The 19651-nt window shown below is 38.3% G+C and overlaps 1 protein-coding gene across 21 annotated transcripts in view; it reads right to left on the reverse strand.

Annotated features, from left to right (window-relative positions):
• The window catches only part of CEP128 (centrosomal protein 128), a 605049-nt gene that overhangs the window by 337534 nt on the left and 247864 nt on the right, over positions 1–19651 (reverse strand). For all 21 annotated transcript variants that reach the window (XM_055538802.1, XM_055538807.1, XM_055538799.1 and 18 more), the window contains one exon: positions 18935–19080. In XM_055538802.1, the coding sequence (XP_055394777.1) occupies positions 18935–19080 (146 nt within the window). The remainder of the gene's footprint in view (positions 1–18934; positions 19081–19651) is intronic.

Consider the following 19651-nt stretch of genomic DNA (forward strand, 5'->3'; position numbering starts at 1 on the left):
GTCAGGTGCTCTGGTATTCCCATCTCTTTCAGAATTTTCCACAGTTTATTGTGATCCACACAGTCAAAGGCTTTGGCTTAGTCAATAAAGCAGAAATAGATGTTTTTCTGGAACTCTCTTGCTTTTTCCACAATCCAGCAGATGTTGGCAATTTGATCTCTGGTTCCTCTGCCTTTTCTAAAACCAGCTTGAACATCTGGAAGTTCACAGTTCACATATTGCTGAAGCCTGGCTTGGAGAATTTTGAACATTACTTGACTAGCGTGTGAGATGAGTGCAATTGTGCAGTAGTTTGAGCATTCTTTGGCATTGACTTTCTTTGGGACTGGAACGAAAACTGACCTTTTCCAGTCCTGTGGCCACTGCTGAGTTTTCCAAATTTGCTGGCATATTGAGTGCAGCACTTTCAAAGCATCATCTTTTAGGATTTGAAAAAGCTCAACTGGAATTCCATCACCTCCACTAGATTTGTTTGCAGTGATGCTTTCTAAGGCCCACTTGACTTCACATTCCAGGATGTCTGGCTCTAGGTCAGTGATCACACCATCGTGATTATCTGGGTCATGAAGATCTTTTTTGTACAGTTCTTCTGTGCATTCTTGCCATCTCTTCTTAATATCTTGTGCTTCTGTTAGGTCCATACCATTTCTGTTCTTTATCGAGCCCATCTTTGCATGAAATGTCCCCGTGCTATCTCTAATTTTCTTGAAGAGATCTCTAGTCTTTACGATTCTGTTATTTTCCTCTATTTCTTTGCATTGATTACTGAGGAAGGCTTTCTTATCTCTCCTTGCTATTATTTGGAACTCCGCATTCAGATGGGAATATCTTTCCTTTTCTCCTTTGCTTTTTGCTTCTCTCCTTTTCACAGCTATTTGTAAGGCCTCTTCAAACAGCCATTTTGCTTTTTTGCATTTCTTTTCCATGGGGATGGTCTTCAGACCCCATTCTCAACAAAATCATCAGTTAACTGGTAAAAATTATTTTAAGAAATAAGAAACATTTAAAGCATCTAGAAATTGTCCTTATGGCACAGAGCAAATGAGAAACACTTAATTAAGAAAATCAATTAAATCTTGGTAAGAATAATTAGAGGCCATGGCATCTAAGCCACAATCTATTTAATATATTAATAGTATTGAATATACCATTCCCCAGCTCAGTGTGATTGAAGCAACACTCTAGGCAAGGATAGCTAAGAAGACAGAACTTCCCCCCTGCCCAGCTCCCAGTCTAAGGCTACAGATTCACCCACAGAGGGGCAGGAATCTAGATCAGAAGTGCTAACCCAAGAAGATATGGCCAAATGAAAAGTCTCCTTGCCCTCAACCAGTTCCCACTTGTAGGGCAAAAGGTAGGTCTATACTGCCCCTGCCCAAGTTCACGCAATATTAGTAAAGGGCCCATAACCAAAGGGGCAAATTCAGATCAGAGACTACTACCATCCTAAGCCAACACCGTACTTGAAGAGCTGGAGCATCACTCCAAAGGGAAGGAAATTATAGTCCCTGAATTCAGCTCCAATGCAGTGATGCAGAGGTTCTACTGAGGAGAAAGGTCATATGACCAGAGAGCTCAACAGTTCTGTTGTTTGCAACAGAGGATAAGAAAATCAATTTCTAAAGATGATGTCAGAAACAATGGCCATCTTGAGGGTGAGCATTTAAGAGGCTGGTAGTTTCCATAATACTAGTAGGAACAAGACAACAGACCATATAGAAGTTTAACAGACAGACTCAGGTAATAAGATAGCTACAGAGAGCCCTCTTGGGACCAGAGAATACCCCAAAGACTGGCTGGTACCCACACCCGACCCTGCAAAGAGCCCCAACTTAAACTGAGTCAATTGCAGAGCAATTTTTAGCAAAGGACACTGTCCAAAAAAAAAAAAAAAAAGAAATCTGATAGCAATTAGCAGAGAGGCTAAAAGCTAAGAGAGATAACAAAGCCACCCTAGCCAGAGTTTAATGGGAGGAGCAGAAAATCAGACAATTAAAGACTCCCAGTGAAAACAATAATCATCCTTGTCGGCCACAGACACTGTGCACATATCCGAGGCGGCACCCTCTGACAAACGAATCCCTGGCTTCACACTGCAGTGAAAATAGGTTTCGCTAAACTATTCCAGCCATTTCACTAAACTAATAATAAAGCAAACAACAACAAACCCAAGAAAGTAGTGAATTAATTAGCACCTAGAATTAACACAATATATTTTCTTTAAAGGTCCTATTTCAATAAAAATTTTAAGGTTCAAAAAAAAATAGGAAGCTGCAACCTACATAAAGCAAAAACGTAGACAATAAAAAATGTCTCTCAAGGGGTCCAGATGTTGAACTTAATCAACAAAGATTTAAAATCAACTATTAGAAATGTACTCTGCATATCAAGATTGCCGGGAGAAATACCAATAACCTCAGATATGCAGATGACACCACCCTTGTGGCAGAAAGTGAAGAGGAACTCAAAAGCCTCTTGATGAAAGTGAAAGAGGAGAGTGAAAAAGTGGGCTTAAAGCTCAACATTCAGAAAACTAAGATCATGGCATCTGGGCCCATCACTTCATGGGAAATAGATGGGGAAACAGTGTCAGACTTTATTTTTTTGGGCTCCAAAATCACTGCAGATGGTGATTGCAGCCATGAAATTAAATGACGCTTACTCCTTGGAAGGAAAGTTATGACCAACCTAGACAGCATGTTCAAAAGAAGAGACATTACTTTGCCAACAAAGGTCTGTCTAGTCAAGGCTATGGTTTTTCCAGTGGTCATGTATGGATGTGAGAGTTGGACTGTGAAGAAAGCTGAGCGCCAAAGAATTGATGCTTTTGAACTGTGGTGTTGGAGAAGACTCTTGAGAGTCCCTTGGACTGCAAGGAGATCCAACCAGTCCATTCCTAAGGAGATCAGTCCTGGGTGTTCTTTGGAAGGAATGTTGCTAAAGCTGAAACTCCAGTACTTTGGCAACCTCATGCGAAGAGTTGACTCATTAGAAAAGACCGTGATGCTGGGAGGGATTGGGGAGCAGGAGGAGAAGGGGACGACAGAGGATGAGATGGCTGGATGGCTTCACTGACTTGATGGACGTGAGTCTGAGGGAACTCTGGGAGTTACTGTTGGACAGGGAGGCCTGGCGTGCTGCGATTCATGGGGTCGCAAAGAGTCGGACATGACTGAGCGACTGAACTGAACTGAACTGAATTAGAAATGTGTTCCAGGAACTAAAGGAGATAATGGGGGGGTAAAAAAGAAGCATATGAAGAAAATATCTCATTAAATAGAGAAAAATCACTAAAAAAGATAGAAATTATTTTACCAGTAGAAATTCTAGAACTGTAGAGTACAATGAGTAAAATGAAAAACTCACTTGAAAGGCTCAATAGTAGATTTGAGTTGGAAGAAGAAAGGATCTAAGAACTGAAGATAAATCAATAGAATATGAAATGTGATGGGGATAAAAAGAATAAAAATGGATAAAACCTGAGAGAAATGTGCAATACCAAAATATATATAACAAAAATACCAAAAGAAAAAAGCAAGGAAAGAAAGGAAAGGAAAAGTACAGAAGAAATAATGGCTGAAAGCTTGAAATTTAAAGAAAAGCATTGATCTGTATTTCCAAAAGCATGATGAACCCCAAATAGAATAAAAACAAACAGATCCATATCTAAATATATAGCAAAATGCTGAAAGACAAAGAAAATGAGAAAATCTTAAAAGCAATAAGAGAAACATTACTCATCATGTATGAGGGAACGCCAAAAGATTAACAGCTGACTTCTCATGACAAACAATGCAACACAGCAATCAATGAGATGACATATTCAAAATGCTGCAAGATAGTCAGGGAATTTCCTGACTGTCCAATGCTTAGAACTTGCCATTTTCACTGCCAGGGCCCAGGTTTGATCTCTGGTTGGAGAACTAAGATCCCCAAGCTGCATGGTGCAGCCAAAAAAAGTCAACTGAAACCCTACATTCAGCAAAATTCTTTTTAAAATGAAGTTAAAGACATTCTCAAAAACTGAGAGAATTTGTTGCTAGTAGGCCAGTCTTACAAGAAACACTAAAAGAAGGTTTTCATTCTTTGATAAATAATAGCAATTGATGTTTAATATTGATGTTTAATAGCATCAATAAAATTGATGTTTATTAAATAAAATTAATAAAATTGATGCTTAATAGCAATTCTAATACACATATATGCAAAACAGTACAACTAGAAACCCTGTGACTCCACCACCATAGTCATAGATGACTGGACCAAGAAAGTAATACTAAACTCAAGACAGCCATCTCGAGTTGACTCAAGTTTTTCTGTTTTGGAATAAAGAGTCTCAATAATGACACAGTGTAGTTACATATATGAAATTTGTTTTCTGCATGAAGTCCAACAGGGCAATTATCAAAATAATTCCTTGACTCCTTTACATTAAACACCTTCTTGAGAATATCTCAGTTTCTTGTAACCTAGAAGGTATAAACAAGTGTAAACGAAGAATGTGACATAAGAATGAAAATACTAAACCTGTGAAACTATGAAACCATTGCTTCAGATTTTTGATCACCAAATGCCATTTTCTGTTTGAAGATATTTCTGCTGCTTTGTCTCTCCATGATTGTTTGCATTGACACATACTGTTCTGCCCTTGGAGAGCAGGAGCCATCCTGGTGCACTAGGGACGGAGGAGTCTCATGACCACTTCCAAAGGTTCAAGGCACCAAGCCCAGACCCCTGTGCCCCATTCTAAGCCTCATGGTGATTCTGCCCATCCATGCTGAAGAGGCCTGGTTCTTCTAGCGAACTGACATTTCAGTACAAAATGTGAGTTAAATGATTGGGCTTTTACTGAGGGCAGTGTTGATTTCATTTGTGGACAAGAGATCCCAGCACCAGAACCAATACCTAACAGGCCCTTCATCAAAATTTACTGAATGAAAGATTGCATAAGTTGTTTTTCTCCTTGCCAATTAGAAAGTAAATTAAAAACAAAACAAAACAAAAAAAAAAACAGAACACAAAACCAATCCACATACCATTAATACATATCCTAAGCATACATATGGATGGAGGTCTCATAAAACTCTTTATAGAGTAATAAGGAAAAAGTGTGCATAACCTTCTGTTAAACTCAATCTACACATCCAGCTCTTAATTTAGTTATATTTCAATTCTCAGATTTCCAATGATTCTTTTCATCGTGTCCTATTCTCTTCTAGAATTAAATATCATAAAACCTAATTTCTTAACATATTAATTACCATTGATTAAAGCTGGCTTCTAACACCTATAACATCTGAATAGTCTATATGCCTGTTTCTATTTTTTTTTCCTCTTACTAAATAGTATGATTTTGTTTCTTGATTTGCCTGCTAAGTTTTGATCAAAGGCTAGATATTGTATGACAAATTATTGAAATAATATGTGGGCTCTGGCTGATATGTTCTTCCCCAAAAGATTTACAGTTGACCCTTGAACACCACAGGGGCTTAATTAAAGTATAACTTATAGCTGGCCCTCCATATCCATAGTTCCTCACCATGGAGTCAACCAGCTATAGAGCATGTAGTACCGAAATACTTAATACTGAAAAATATCCATATATAAGTGGACCCATGCAGTTCAAACTCATGTTATTCAAGAGTCAACTGTACTTTTATGTAAATGGGTAGTTAGGATAGGGACAGATAAAACCAAACCACAATCAAAGTTATGTTACAGTTTTTGTGACTGTTGGTGTATTTTCAGTTCACCCAGAGCCCTGGTGTTTAGCCTTTTGGGTATCCCAATTGAAAGTACATGATGTTTACCAGGCTCTTCCTCTTCAGTGGGCCTAAGCTATGTCTAAAGCTCTTCTCAATTTGTGATTCAGAAGATGTCAGGCCCATTACTCTGCATTCCACTCCTTACGAGAATACTTGCTCCTTCTTGTCCTTGTGCCCAGATAACTTTCTGTCACTTCAAACAAAATTTGTAAACATATGTCATACTCAGCTTTCACAGTTTTTCTCAAAAGGAGAATATTTTCCACAAAAAGTTAATACCATTACCAAAGGCAGAACTGTTTTTCAATCAGAATTGCCAAAAGCTTGGCTAATTTATAATCTTCTTTCAGTTCAGTTCAGTGCAGTCGCTCAGTCATGTCCAACTCTTTGCGACCCCATGAATTGCAGCACACCAGGCCTCCCTGTCCGTCAGCAACTCCCGGAGTTCACTCAGACTCACATCCATCGAGTCAGTGATGCAATCTGCCATCTCATCCTCTGTCGTCCCCTTCTCCTCCTGCTCCCAATCCCTCCCAGCATCAGAGTCTTTTCCAATGAGTCAACACTTCGCATGAGGTGGCCAAAGCACTGGAGTTTCAGCTTTAGCATCATTCCCTCCAAAGAAATCCCAGGGCCGATCTCCTTCAGAATGGACTGGTTGGATCTCCTTGCAGTCCAAGGGACTCTCAAGAGTCTTCTCCAACACCACAGTTTAAAACCATCAATTCTTCAGCGCTCAGCCTTCTTCACAGTCCAACTCTCACATCCATACATGACCACTGGAAAAACCATAGCCTTGACTAGACGGACCTTTGTTGGCAAAGAAATGTCTCTGCTTTTGAATATGCTGTCTAGGTTGGTCAAAACTTCCCTTCCAAGGAGTAATCGGCTTTAAATTTCATGGCTACAATCACCATCTGCAGTGATTTTGGAGCCAAAAAGAATAAAGTCTGACTGTTTCCACTGTTTCCCCATCTATTTCCCATGAAGTGATGGGCCCAGATGCCATGATCTTAGTTTTCTGAATGTTGAGCTTTAAGCCAACTTTTTCACTCTCCTCTTTCACTTTCATCAAGAGGCTTTTTAGTTCCTCTTCACTTTTTGCCATAAGGGCGGTGTCATCTGCATATCTGAGGTGATTGATATTTCTCCCAGCAATCTTGATTCCAGCTTGTGCTTCTTCCAGCCCAGCGTTTCTCATGATGTACTCTGCATATAAGCTAAATAAGCAGGGTGACAATATACAGCCTTGACATACTCCTTTTCCTATTTGGAACCAGTCTGTTGTTCCATGTCCAGTTCTAACTGTTGCGTCCTGCATATAGGTTTCTCAAGAGGCAGGTCAGGTGCTCTGGTATTCCCATCTCTTTCAGAATTTTCCACAGTTTACTGTGATCCACACAACATTTTATCACTATGGATTCCCCCAAAATATAAAAACTGCATAATATAAACATATATTTCACCCAAGTGAAATACTAGAAACTAGATGCATTTAATACATTTGAAGAAACTTGTGAACATTAACCTTTATGTTAGTCATGTATAATTATTAAAAATTAAAAAAAAGTTTCCTTAGTGTGTATGAATAATTTATTTTAATTTTCTTACAAAGATAATTTATACTATTTGAACATTTCCAAGAGTATAATGAATTTGTTGACTTTTCATGGTTTGAGGCTCAGTACAATTTCATTTCCATTTGTAGAAATTTACCTGAAAACAAGCATCTAAAAAATAATTTAATTTTCCACCTAAAATGATATGCTATCAAATTAAAATCACTCCAATGATAAGGTAACTATAAGGACTACAAGAATAATGCACATTGTAAATCTGCTTATTATAAAGTCTGCTATGCCCCCTTTTAGTGGCATGTGTGGTAGTCAAGAAATGAAGAACCATCAGTCACTGAGATATAAAGATATTACCTCATTTGTTTCATATTATCCACTTTTCTAAAGCAAGTACTTCAATAATTATTCCCGATAATTTATAATTGCTTTAAATAGTAAATCTACATTAAGCTATCATAAGTTTTCAACACATCATTATTTTGTGAGGCATGTAAGTTTCTTTCTCTCTCACCACCACCCCGTGCATGCATGCACATACATACAGGTGCACACACACACATACCACATACAAAGAATCACAAAGGCCTACGTATTCAATTTATATGTAAAACATGATGCAGAAGATCATGATTTCAGAAAACTAAGAACTTGAAAATGGACATTTTCATTCCTAAATTTTTTCTTTATTTACCACATTCAAATGTGTGTATGTGTGAGTGAGTAAGTGAGTGAGTGTGTGTGTGCGCTGTGTTTGTGTACATGCAAGCGCTCAGTCTCTTCAGTTGTGTCCAACTCTTGGCAATCCTATGGACTGCAGCCCACCAGGCTCCTCTGTCAAGGAATTCTCCAGGCAAGAATACTAGAGTGGGTTGCCATGTCCTCCTCCAGGGAATCTTCCCGACCCGGGGATCAAACCCACACCTCCTGCATTGCAGGCAGATTCTTTATCCACTAAGCCACCTGGAAAGCCAATTCAAATGATAATTATAATAAATATTAATGTTAGTTTAAAAAAATTAAAATATTCAGTTCACTTCTGCTTTCTGGCTTTGTGGAAATACTCATTGCAACTCAGAGTTACAGAAAACAGAAAAACTGTCTTTCTTCAAGCTCCTAAAATTTCTATATTTTCATACAGATGAAATCTCAGACTTAAGCTAAGTCTTGAAGGAACTGTAAAGGTTTATTTAGCCTTAGAGTTTTTACTTGTAACACATCTCTGTCAATAATCATATTTTTTAAGAACTTGGGATATGGTGCATCTATGGTCTTAACAACTGTCCTAATGTGAGAGTTGTCTGATTAATAATACAGGCAGACTTCATCTCTACCAGAATTCATGATTTTACCCTCTCATCTATATGTTTTGCTGCCAATATTTTTCTTTAAAACCTAACTTGGATATTAAAAATTACTTACTGCTCAGATAATACCTTATTTTACAACAGGCAATAACCTTGTGTACGAGACAGCAAAAGAGACACTGATGTATAGAATAGTCTTATGGACTCGGTGAGAGAGGGAGAGGGTGGGAAGATTTGGGAGAATGGCATTGAAACATGTAAAATATCATGTATGAAACGAGTTGCCAGTCCAGGTTCGATGCACGATACTGGATGCTTGGGGCTGGTGCACTGGGACGACCCAGAGGGATGGAATGGGGAGGGAGGAGGGAGGAGGGTTCAGGGTGGGGAACACATGTAAACCTGTGGCGGATTCATTTTGATATTTGGCAAATCTAATACAGTTATGTAAAGTTTAAAAATAAAATAAAATTAAAAAAAAAAAAAAAAAGAGTTTACTCAAAAGCATGCACAAAAGGAGCAATCTTCCTTCTGTTTCTACTGTACTAATCATAAAAAGTTGTTATTGATTATCATTTATTTTCCACTATCTTCTTTTTAAAAGCAAATACTGGCATTATAGTCTCAAGTTTCTGCTAATGAATAATCATGTCAGTTGTCACTCAATTATCACTTTCAAACTTAATCTAAATTATGTACAGAGCCTTTTTTATTTTTTTTTTTTGAAGTTCTTCCTTGAATTTAAAAGTCAAATTTTTTTTTCAAGAAGAGTAAGTTGATGGAAGATGGAGGCTGAGATTAAATCAGAAAGAATCATTGATCGAGGATGCTTGGAATTCTTATGAATACAAATAGCCTATCAAGGTTAATGAGTTCAACTCAAGTTTAGAAGAAGAGAAATATCCCACTTAGTATTTTCTATGCATGCAGAGATTTAAGGTCTTAGGTGGAATTTGAAAGGTAAATTATGCAAACTCAAATGTAGCTTTCAGTTGGGTTTTTCATAAGCTATTCTCAATTGTTTTTCCCCAGTGCTGAACTACTTAAAATATATATTCTGGACCAACAAAAACTAATACGATTAGTGAGAAAGAGCAAAGGTCCCCATGAATACTGATAACTCTTTCGAAATGAATGTGCTTTTAAAGAATTACTAGACAACAAATGCCAGCTTTGAAAAATAACCATAAAATTTTTCTACAATATATTCTTTCAGTCAACAAATATTAACTGAGTGCCTAAATGCGAAGTAAAGTAGGCCTTAGGAAGCTTCGTTACGAACAAAGCCTAGTGGAGGTGATGGAATTCCAGTTGAGCTATTTAAAATACTAAAAGATGATGCTCTGAAGGTGCTGCACTCAATATGTCAGCAAATTTGGAAAACTCAGCAGTGGCCACAGGACTGGAGAAGGTTAGGTTTCATTCTAATCCCAAAGAAAGGCAATGCCAAAGAATGCTCAAACTACCACACAATTGCACTCATCTCACATGCTAATAAAGTAATGCTCAAAATTCTACAAGCCATGCTTCAGCAATATGTGAACCATGAACTTCTAGAGCTCAAGCTGGATTTAGAAAAGGTAGAGGAACCAGAGATCAACTTGCCAACATCTATTGTATCACTGAAAAAGCAAGAGAGTTCCAGAAAAAAACATCTACTTCTGCTTTATTGACTATGTCAAAGCCTTGACTGTGTGGATCACAATAAACTGTGGAAAATTCTTCAAGAGACGGGAATACCAGACCGCCTGACCCGCCTCCTGAGAAATCTGTATACACCTCAAGGAGCAACAGTCAGAACTGGACCTGAAACAACAGACTGGTTCCAAATCAGGAAAAGAGTACATCAAGGTTCTATATTGTCATCCTGCTTATTTAACTTATATGCAGACTACATCATGAGAAACGCTGGGCTGGATGAAGCACAAGCTAGAATCAAGACTGCCAGGAGAAATATCAATAACCTCAGATATGCAAATGACACCACCCTTATGGCAGAAAGTGAAGAAGAACTAAAGAGCCTCTTGATGAAAGCAAAAGAGGAGAGTGAAAAATTTGGCTTAAAGCTCAACATTCAAAAAACTAAGATCATGACATCTGGTCCCATCATTTCATGACAAATAGACAGGGAAACCGTGGAAACAGTAAGAGATTTTATTTTGGGGGGCTCCAAAATCACTGCAGATGTTGACTTCAGCCATGAAATTAAAACATGCTTGCTCCTTGGAAGAAAAGTTATGACCAACCTAGACAGCATATTAAAAAGCAGAGACATTACTTTGCCAACAAAGGTCCATTTGGTCAAAGCTATGGTTTTTCCAATAGTATTGTATGGACGTGAGTGTTGGACTTTAAAGAAAGCTGAGCACCAGAGAATTGATGCTTTTGAGCTGTGGTGTTGGAAAAGACTCTTGAGAGTCCCTTGGATGGCAAGGAGATCCAACCAGTCCATCCTAAAGGAGATCAGTCCTGGGTGTTCATTGGAAGGACTGATGCTGAAGCTGAAACTCCAATACTTTGGCCACCTGATGCAAAGAGCTGACTCATTGGAAAAGACCCGGATGCTGGGAGGGATTGGGGGCAGGAGGAAAAGGGGACTACAGAGGATGAGATGGTTGGATGGCATTACCGACTCAATGGACATGGGTTTGGGTGGACTCCGGGAGTTGGTGATGGACAGGGAGGCCTGGCATGCTGTGGTTCATGGGGTCGCAAAGAGTGGTCACAACTGACTAACTGAACTGAACACATACTTTAATAACAATATGTTAAAAATTAGTATTTCACATTCATATGAAATATGATAGTATAGGAAAAGAAAATTCTTAATGCAAAGACTGAAAAGGGTGACTAGCCTGTTTAGATATTAAAGCATATTATAAGGCAACAATAATTAAAACCGCATGAAAGTCGTCCTGCAGGCAGCCAGATACTGAGGAGCCTCTGGAGCCTGGAGGGAGAGAGGAGACTGAGGGAGTGAAAGCTCCTCGGTGTTGGACAGGGACGCCTGGCGTGCTGCCATCCATGAGGTTGCAAAGAGTCAGACACAACTGAGCGATTAAACTGAACTGAAAAAATGAGCAAGACACTGTTGGAAAGGGGACATAAAAGGATATTGAGGTAGGACCTGATTCTTACCCCATACTTGTTTATGATTTGAAAAGGGATCTAAGTCTTTAATTCATAAGTGGCTCCCAGAAAGTCAGAGTTTGAATTATGACATCAATGCATACTGGTAAATGACCCTGAGCAAAATCTGTACACAGAAGTATATCAAAAGAAAATGTAAATAGGAGGATAAGCATCAGAGTGGAAGCAGAGAAGAAGATTTTTAGAAAGACAAAAGAAATCAGTTGAACACACTTCAGGAATAAAGATAGAATCTGCCAGAGTAAACAGGATCTCTGAGTACAAGAATGCTGTTAAAGAGAGGTGGAGGGTTGGAGAGCCTTACCACAGCCATGAACAAATTAGTCTTTCTTTAGACACCATTACTCTCTCATTCCTGTCCACCAAGCAACTTTTTGGTTACTAATGCAGTTTTCTAAAATCTAGGTACAGAAAATTGGGAGACTGGTGTCCCACACAAGAGAATAAATATCCATGTAGGACTCTCAGAGATATGTCAATGACCTGGCTCTCTTTCATATACTGCTCTCTTAAACACTTCATTATTAATATGAATCAGACTCCTGGGTCACATTAATTCTAGGACATAGAAAATGCAAATTTCCAGATGTGACAAGATGTTGAAAAATGGTAGGGACATCAAGGTCAGATTTATCTTGGTGACAGGACTGCTTTCTTCTATAGCCTCATTTCACCTTTATTTCAACCTGCTTTGAAATTTTAAAGAAATATACCCACATTACTTTAATAAGACAGGGTGAAAAACGTGCTGTAAGGTCCTTAATAATGGAGGTGAGAAGATGGTTCAGAAGGAAGGATTATCACTTGCAATGGATATAATACAAGAAAGCTTCAGGGAGGAAAAGCTTCAGAATATCCATGAAAAGAGGATGTTTATAGAAACAGGGAACAACTGGAACAAAGACAAAAAATGAGATGAGAGAAGATAAAGAAAAAATGAAATCACAAGACCGTGTACAAGCTTCTGTAGGAGAGGAATCAGATCAAAGTTAAAGAGAAAAAAATTAATGATCAAACAAACCAAAAGAAATGCTACTAAACAAATGCTCTGCATCTGATCAATAATCTTGTTTCATGCATCTTTTCTTACTTATATTTAATCTCTAAAAAGCAACTAAAGGAGATTAATTTCAATTTTTTATAGACTGTATATAAGGTAATATCTCATACCACCAAAAGTAAAGCAGAGGCTAAATGATTTGTGATTAAATTTCAATAAAATTTCCAATTCAGAGATTAAATTGAGCGATCCATGATGGATATATGTCTCTCACAAAGTTCACACAGGATGTCACTTTGAAAATAGCTTGGGGATAAAGATATTCAAAGGACCTCCACAAGGTAAAAAATAAACAAGCCGTAAACATAAGTGTCATTAAATCTGAAACAACTAATGCAAATTTAATTATTTTACTGTTAAAAATGAGAAAAATCAGGGGAAATAATAACTGGCTAATGGTAATTTCTTCCAGGATGAATGATGTCTTTTTGTGATATCCTTTTCAATGAAAATCATAAAAATCTTCCACATTCCAAAAGGAATTTGAACTATACTTGCAACAAACTCAAAGAATCCTCTATGCCAATTTTAGGAAATCATCTTCATAGAAATATAGAAATATGAGGGACTTTTGTTCACTGCTATGTCACCAGTAACTAGAACAGTGCTTGGCATGTAATAGATGGTCATTAACTATTTCCTATGTGAATAAATATTCAATCTTTCTTTCCAACTGAATCTCACATCCAAATGTACACAACCAATCCAAGCTAACCAACGAGAACTCCAACTCTTTCCCTAAAACATGTGAAAATGTAAAAGAACTATCAATTTAGGACAAAGGGAAAGCAAATGTAATTTATAAATTATAAGTAATTTTTTAATGTCTACATACTTGAGGTTTTTTCAATTTTTCCATAAATGGCAAATAAAAAGAAACAATGAGAAGTATGGGAGGAGAGGAAGAGGGCGAGAGGACAGACCAACATATGGTTTTAAATGACTCAGCAAAGGGATCTTTCTAGCTTTGGCATCAGTAGCATAGTTTTTTTTAATACTTAATTTTGACAAAATAATCATATTTTACCACTTATGAGAGCAGAATAAAGAGCTAGATAATTTCCCTAAAAATTTTAAATGTCCTACAGTTACAGTTGCCCTGAGAATATTTCCAATGAGTTTATTAAACATGTAGAGGGGAAGTTGAGATCAAGATGACAGAGTGGGCAGACACTGAGTTCACCTCTTCCCAAGGACACACAAAAACTACAACTACTTACAAAACAACTACCTATGAGAATGACCTGCAATAAGCAATGACAATTTTCATAGCAGAACAGCTCCTCTGCAATGAAGGGTATAAAGAAGAAAAAAAAAAAAAAAATACCAAGATGAGTATAATGGAAAGGGAAGTAATTGAATTAGGACCTACACTCCCAGCAGGTGACCCAAGAGGAAGAGGAGAGATCACAAATTCAGAGGTCCTCCCTAAAGAGCAAGGGGTTCAGTCCCAACTTCAAGCACACCAACCCTGGAGACTGGCACCTGGAAGATAAAACCCCTTAACTGGTTCTGAAAACCAGCAGGGCTTACAGTCAGGAGAGCCAGAGGGCTGTAGGAAAGCGAAACCCTGCACTTAAAGACTATGCACACAGACTCATTCACTCCCAGGCCCAGCACGGCAGCAGCAGACTGGCAGGAGCCTGACATGCTTGCTATCCCGGCAAGGACGCCCGCACACACCTCAGCCACACCAGGTTCCCACTTCAGTCCCTCTACCAAGGCAGCAATCCCTGGCACACCCTAGGAGAAATCTTGGTTCATGCTGGGCTCCAAAGCCAACCCCTCTGGCTCCAGCCCCCGTGCCAAAGTGGTAGCCCTCCACACATCCTAGGAGAAGCCTGAACCCCACACCAGGTCCCAACTTCAGTGGGGAACAATCCCCCCCAGTACACACCAAAAGAAGTCCGTGGTCACTTCAGCTTCAGCCCTTCCATCAAAGCCAATGGACACACACAGTCTGTCTAAAAACGCTCCTACGCAAGGACACACCCTCAAGAAACGGAGAAGTAACTGCTTCTCCTAATGCATGGAGACAAACACAGAAAGGCAAGCAAAATAAGAAGACAGCAGATTGTGTTTCAAACAAAAGAACAAAATGAAACTCCAGGAAAAAAAAAAATCTAATGAAATGACTGAAAGTAATGTACCTGGTACAGAGTTTAAAGCAATGATCATAAAAATGCTCACTGAACTTAAGAGCATAAGGGAAGAAAACAGAACTTCAACAAAGTATTAGAAAATATAAAAAAGAAGGCATCAGAGGTGAAGAATATTATGTGTGTGTTAATTGCTCAGTCATGCCTGACTCTGCAATCCCATGGACTATGGCTCATCAGGCTCCCCTGTTGATGGAATCCTCCAGGCAAAAATACTGGAGTGGGTTGCCATTCCCTTCTTCAGGGTATCTTCCCAACCCAGGGATAGAACCGGGGTCTCCCACATTACAAACAGATTCTTTACCATCAGGGTCACCAGGGTAGCGCAATTAATATAATAACTGAAATGAAATACATATTGTAGGGAATCAACTACAGATTAGGTGACAGAAAAACACATAAACAACTTAGAACACAGAATGGTTGAAATCACTCAATGAGAACAGCAAGAAGAAAAACAATTTTTAAATGAGGCTTAAGTTTAAGAGACCTCTAATAAAAGGTCGTTTTCATTCCAATCCCAAAGAAAGGCAATGCCAAAGAATGCTCAAACTACCGCACAATTGCACTCATCTCACACACTAGTAAAGTAATGCTCAAAATTCTCCAAGCCAGGCTTCAGCAATACGTGAACCATGAACTTCTTGATGTTCAAGCTGGTTTTAAAAAAGGCAGAGGAACCAGAGATCAAATTGCCAACATCCGCTGGATCATTGCAAAAGCAAGAGAGTTCCAGAAAAACATCTATTTCTGCTTTATTGACTATGCCAAAGCCTTTGACTGTGTGCATCACAATAAACTGTGGAAAATTCTGAAAGAGATGGGAATACCAGAGCACCTGACCTGCCTCTTGAGAAACCTATATGCAGGTCAGGAAGCAACAGTTAGAACTGGACATGGAACAACAGACTGGTTCCAAATAGGAAAAGGAGTACTGTCACCCTGCTTATTTAACTTATAAGCAGAATACATCATGAGAAACGTTGGGCTGGAAGAAGCACAAGCTGGAATCAAGATTGCCAGGAGAAATATCAATCACCTCAGATATGCAGATGACACCACCCTTATGGCAGAAAGTGAAGAGGAACTAAAAAGCCTCTTGATGAAAGTGAAAGGGAGAGTGAAAAAGTTGGCTTAAAGCTCAACATTCAGAAAACCAAGATCATGGCATCTGGGCCCATCACTTCATGGGAAATAGATGGGGAAACAGTGGAAACAGTGTCAGACTTTATTTTTGGGGGCTCCAAAATCACTGTAGATGGTGACTGCAGCCATGAAATTAAAAGACGCTTACTCCTTGGAAGGAAAGTTATGACCAACCTAGATAGTATATTGAAAAGCAGAGACATTACTTTGCCAACAAAGGTCTATCTAGTCAAGTCTATGGTTTTTCCAGTAGTCATATATGGATGTGAGAGTTGGACTATGAAGAAAGCTTGGTGCCAAAGAATTGATGCTTTTGAACTGTGTTGTTGCAGAAGACTCTTGAGAGTCCCTTGGACTGCAAGGAGATCCAACCAGTCCATGCTAAAGGAGATCAGCCCTGGGTGTTCTTTGGAAAGAATGATGCTAAAGCTGAAACTCCAGTACTTTGGCCACCTCAGGAGAAGAGCTGACTCACTGGAAAAGACTCTGATGCTGGGAGGGATTGGGGGCAGGAGGAGAAGGGGATGACAGAGGATGAGATGGCTGGATGGCATCACCGACTCGATGGACATGAGTTTGAGTAAACTCCGGGAGTTGGTGATAGACCGGGAGGCCTGGTGTGCTGCGAATCATGTGGTCGCAGAGTCGGACACAACTGAGCGACTGAACTGAACTGAGGGAGGCCTGGAGTGCTGCAATTCATGGGGTCGCAAAGAGTTGGACACGACTCAGCGACTGAACTGAACTGAACTGAAGATAACATCAAGCATAATAAAATTCAAATTTTAGAGGTCCCAGAAGGAGAGGAGAAAGAAAGAGGCAAAAATGAATTTGGTGAAACCATGGTTGAAAATTTAACCTGTAGTAAGAAACACATATCCAGAACCAGAAACAAAGAAAATCCCAAACAAAATGAAAGAGATCTACGCCAAGACCTAGCATAGTTAAAACAGCAAAAGTTAAAGAGAGAATTTTAAAGGCAGTCAAAAAGAAAAAGAAAAACTGGAGTGTCATCCAAGGGAAGCCCCAGAGGCTATCACCTATTTCTCAGCGGAGACTCTGCAGGTCTACAGGGAACGGCATAGTATATTTTATTTAAAGTGATGAAAGGAAAAAATATCTACAACCAGTGATACTCACATGGAAAAGTTATTCAGAACTGAAGGAGAGAAAGTTTCCCAGACAAGCAAAAACTAAAAAGAGTTTAACAACAGTAAACCAGCTTTCCAAGAAATGTTAAAGCAACTTCTTTAAGTGGAAAAGGAAAGTCCCTATAAAGATAGGAAAAATGAATGAAAGGAAAAATGTACTTTACTAGGAAAGGAAAATACATAGTAAAGGCAATGAATGAACCACTTAAAAAGTGAGTGAAATGTTAAAAAAGACAAGTCATGAAAACAAACCCATAGATACAGAGAACAGACTAATGGTTATCACAAGGGATGGGACAGAGTCGGGGTTGGAGGCAAAAATGGGTAAAGGGGATCAAATATATGCTGATGAAGAGAAACTAAATTTTTGGTGGTGAACACAATGTAGTGGAAAGGAGGAGAAATATAATGTGGTACACATGAAACTTATACAGTATTATGAACCAACGTTACCTCAATAAAATATAAAATTTTAAGCCAAAAAAAGTTAAGTTGAATTAAAAAGTCACAGGGATATAATATACAGCACAGAGAGAACAGTCAATAATACTATAATTAACATGGCATGGTACATCATCTATAAAAACATAAAAATCACTATGCTGTACAGCTGAAACTAATATAGTATTCTAAGTCAACTATATTCCCATTAAAAAATTAATAAAGAGATAAACATGCAGAGGCTTTGTAAAGAAAATGTCACTGTTAAATTATCTTTAAATATGAACCTGAAACAAATCTAAAATATATTGTGTACTGATGCACTGACAAGATGAAAGAGAAAGTTAAGACTGCAGTAACATTAGATATTTCCTTTGGATTTTATAAAAGATACTTTTCACACCAATTTTCTACCTTTCATTATAACTTAGGAAATTCTTCAAATGTGACTACTTATTACAACTGGAACACAACTTCACTAACAACAACAGATACAGAGAAAGACTGATACATATCTAGTTCCAAATGTGTCCTCCATGTTTGCATGGATCTAATTTACATAATTAAAATGGGAATTAAGCCATTTTCTTTTATCAAGTCCTTTCCTTTGATTTTTTAATAGTTTTTGATAATTACCTTTATCTAGCACCATCTGTGCTAGATAAAAGGCAGGTAGGAAACGGGAGATGCCTAATTACACTTCACTCATCATTCATGACTACTACACAACTCTAAACTGATGGAGGCATCGCACCTCTGCCTCACGCAACACAGCTAGAGATTTGAAAACTTTTCTATTTCCAAAGAAAAAAGTATCAGTAATACCTTATTGCTATGCCTTTTGCCAATTTCACCCCCACCCCGCTCCCCGACACCCACCACAAATAACTGCAGTTCCTTGAGAGAAGAAAGATCCCTTCTAGCTGAGGGAAGGGCTCAACTGCTAGTGGAAGAGTATTTGCCGCTTTCATAGGTATCCTGGCTTTGAGGTCCAAATGAAGAGAAATGAATCCGCAGAAATTTATCTATGTAATTAAAGTAACCATCTAGATAACTTGACATTATCTCCACCCAAACTTGAGTTCGTAAAACATCACAATCTTTACATTAAATTTTCACTAAGCAATGCTATGAAACAAAACTAAAGTCTTTTGAACATGGCTTAAACATAGCAAAGTCACCTCCACTTGGGCTGCCAAATGTACTTTCTCCTTGTCTTTTCGCTCCAAGCACCGCTTCACTTCCTCTAACTCAGAAGCCATTGCACTGAAGTTCAGCTGCACTCTCAAATCTGACATCTGCTTCTCCAGATCCTCTCGCTCAACCCCTTAAAAGAGAAAATGTAAAGCGTGATGGTTGTTCGTTACTCACAGGATAATGTACTCTCAAATGGTAGGCTTATTAATATTAACTCTACTCCATACAATCCACTTATTAAATGTCGCTGTCACCAACTCACCATTCTATTATTTCAAGTCTTACACAATTTTCTAAAATACATAGCTACATCATCCAGTGTTATCCCATTTTGATACTGTACTTGGACTGCTATCTGATTTCCAGTATAATTTATTTCAGGAAAATTCTATGCATTAATTCTTTAATTTGCCTTATATCCCTATATTACTCCCAAACTCTAAAACAAAAATACTGAAAGAATTTTCAACTAAGCTTCTACAGCTTACTGAAGTTACTGAAGTTCACACAACAAAATGCTTTTCTTGCAACATAAGCAAAGGAGGCAGCTAAATCTTGACTGTGTTCTGACCTTTAACTTACTAGTTCTGGAGACAACGACCTACAACTGAAAAATATAAATTGACATAGTATGTACTTTTAGTTCAATATGAAATATTTGGTATATGATGAAAAGGACACTGTAACACCATCTTTTTAAA

The sequence above is a fragment of the Bubalus kerabau genome, chromosome 10, assembly GCF_029407905.1.
Source record: "Bubalus kerabau isolate K-KA32 ecotype Philippines breed swamp buffalo chromosome 10, PCC_UOA_SB_1v2, whole genome shotgun sequence".
Classification (NCBI taxonomy): domain Eukaryota; kingdom Metazoa; phylum Chordata; class Mammalia; order Artiodactyla; family Bovidae; genus Bubalus; species Bubalus kerabau.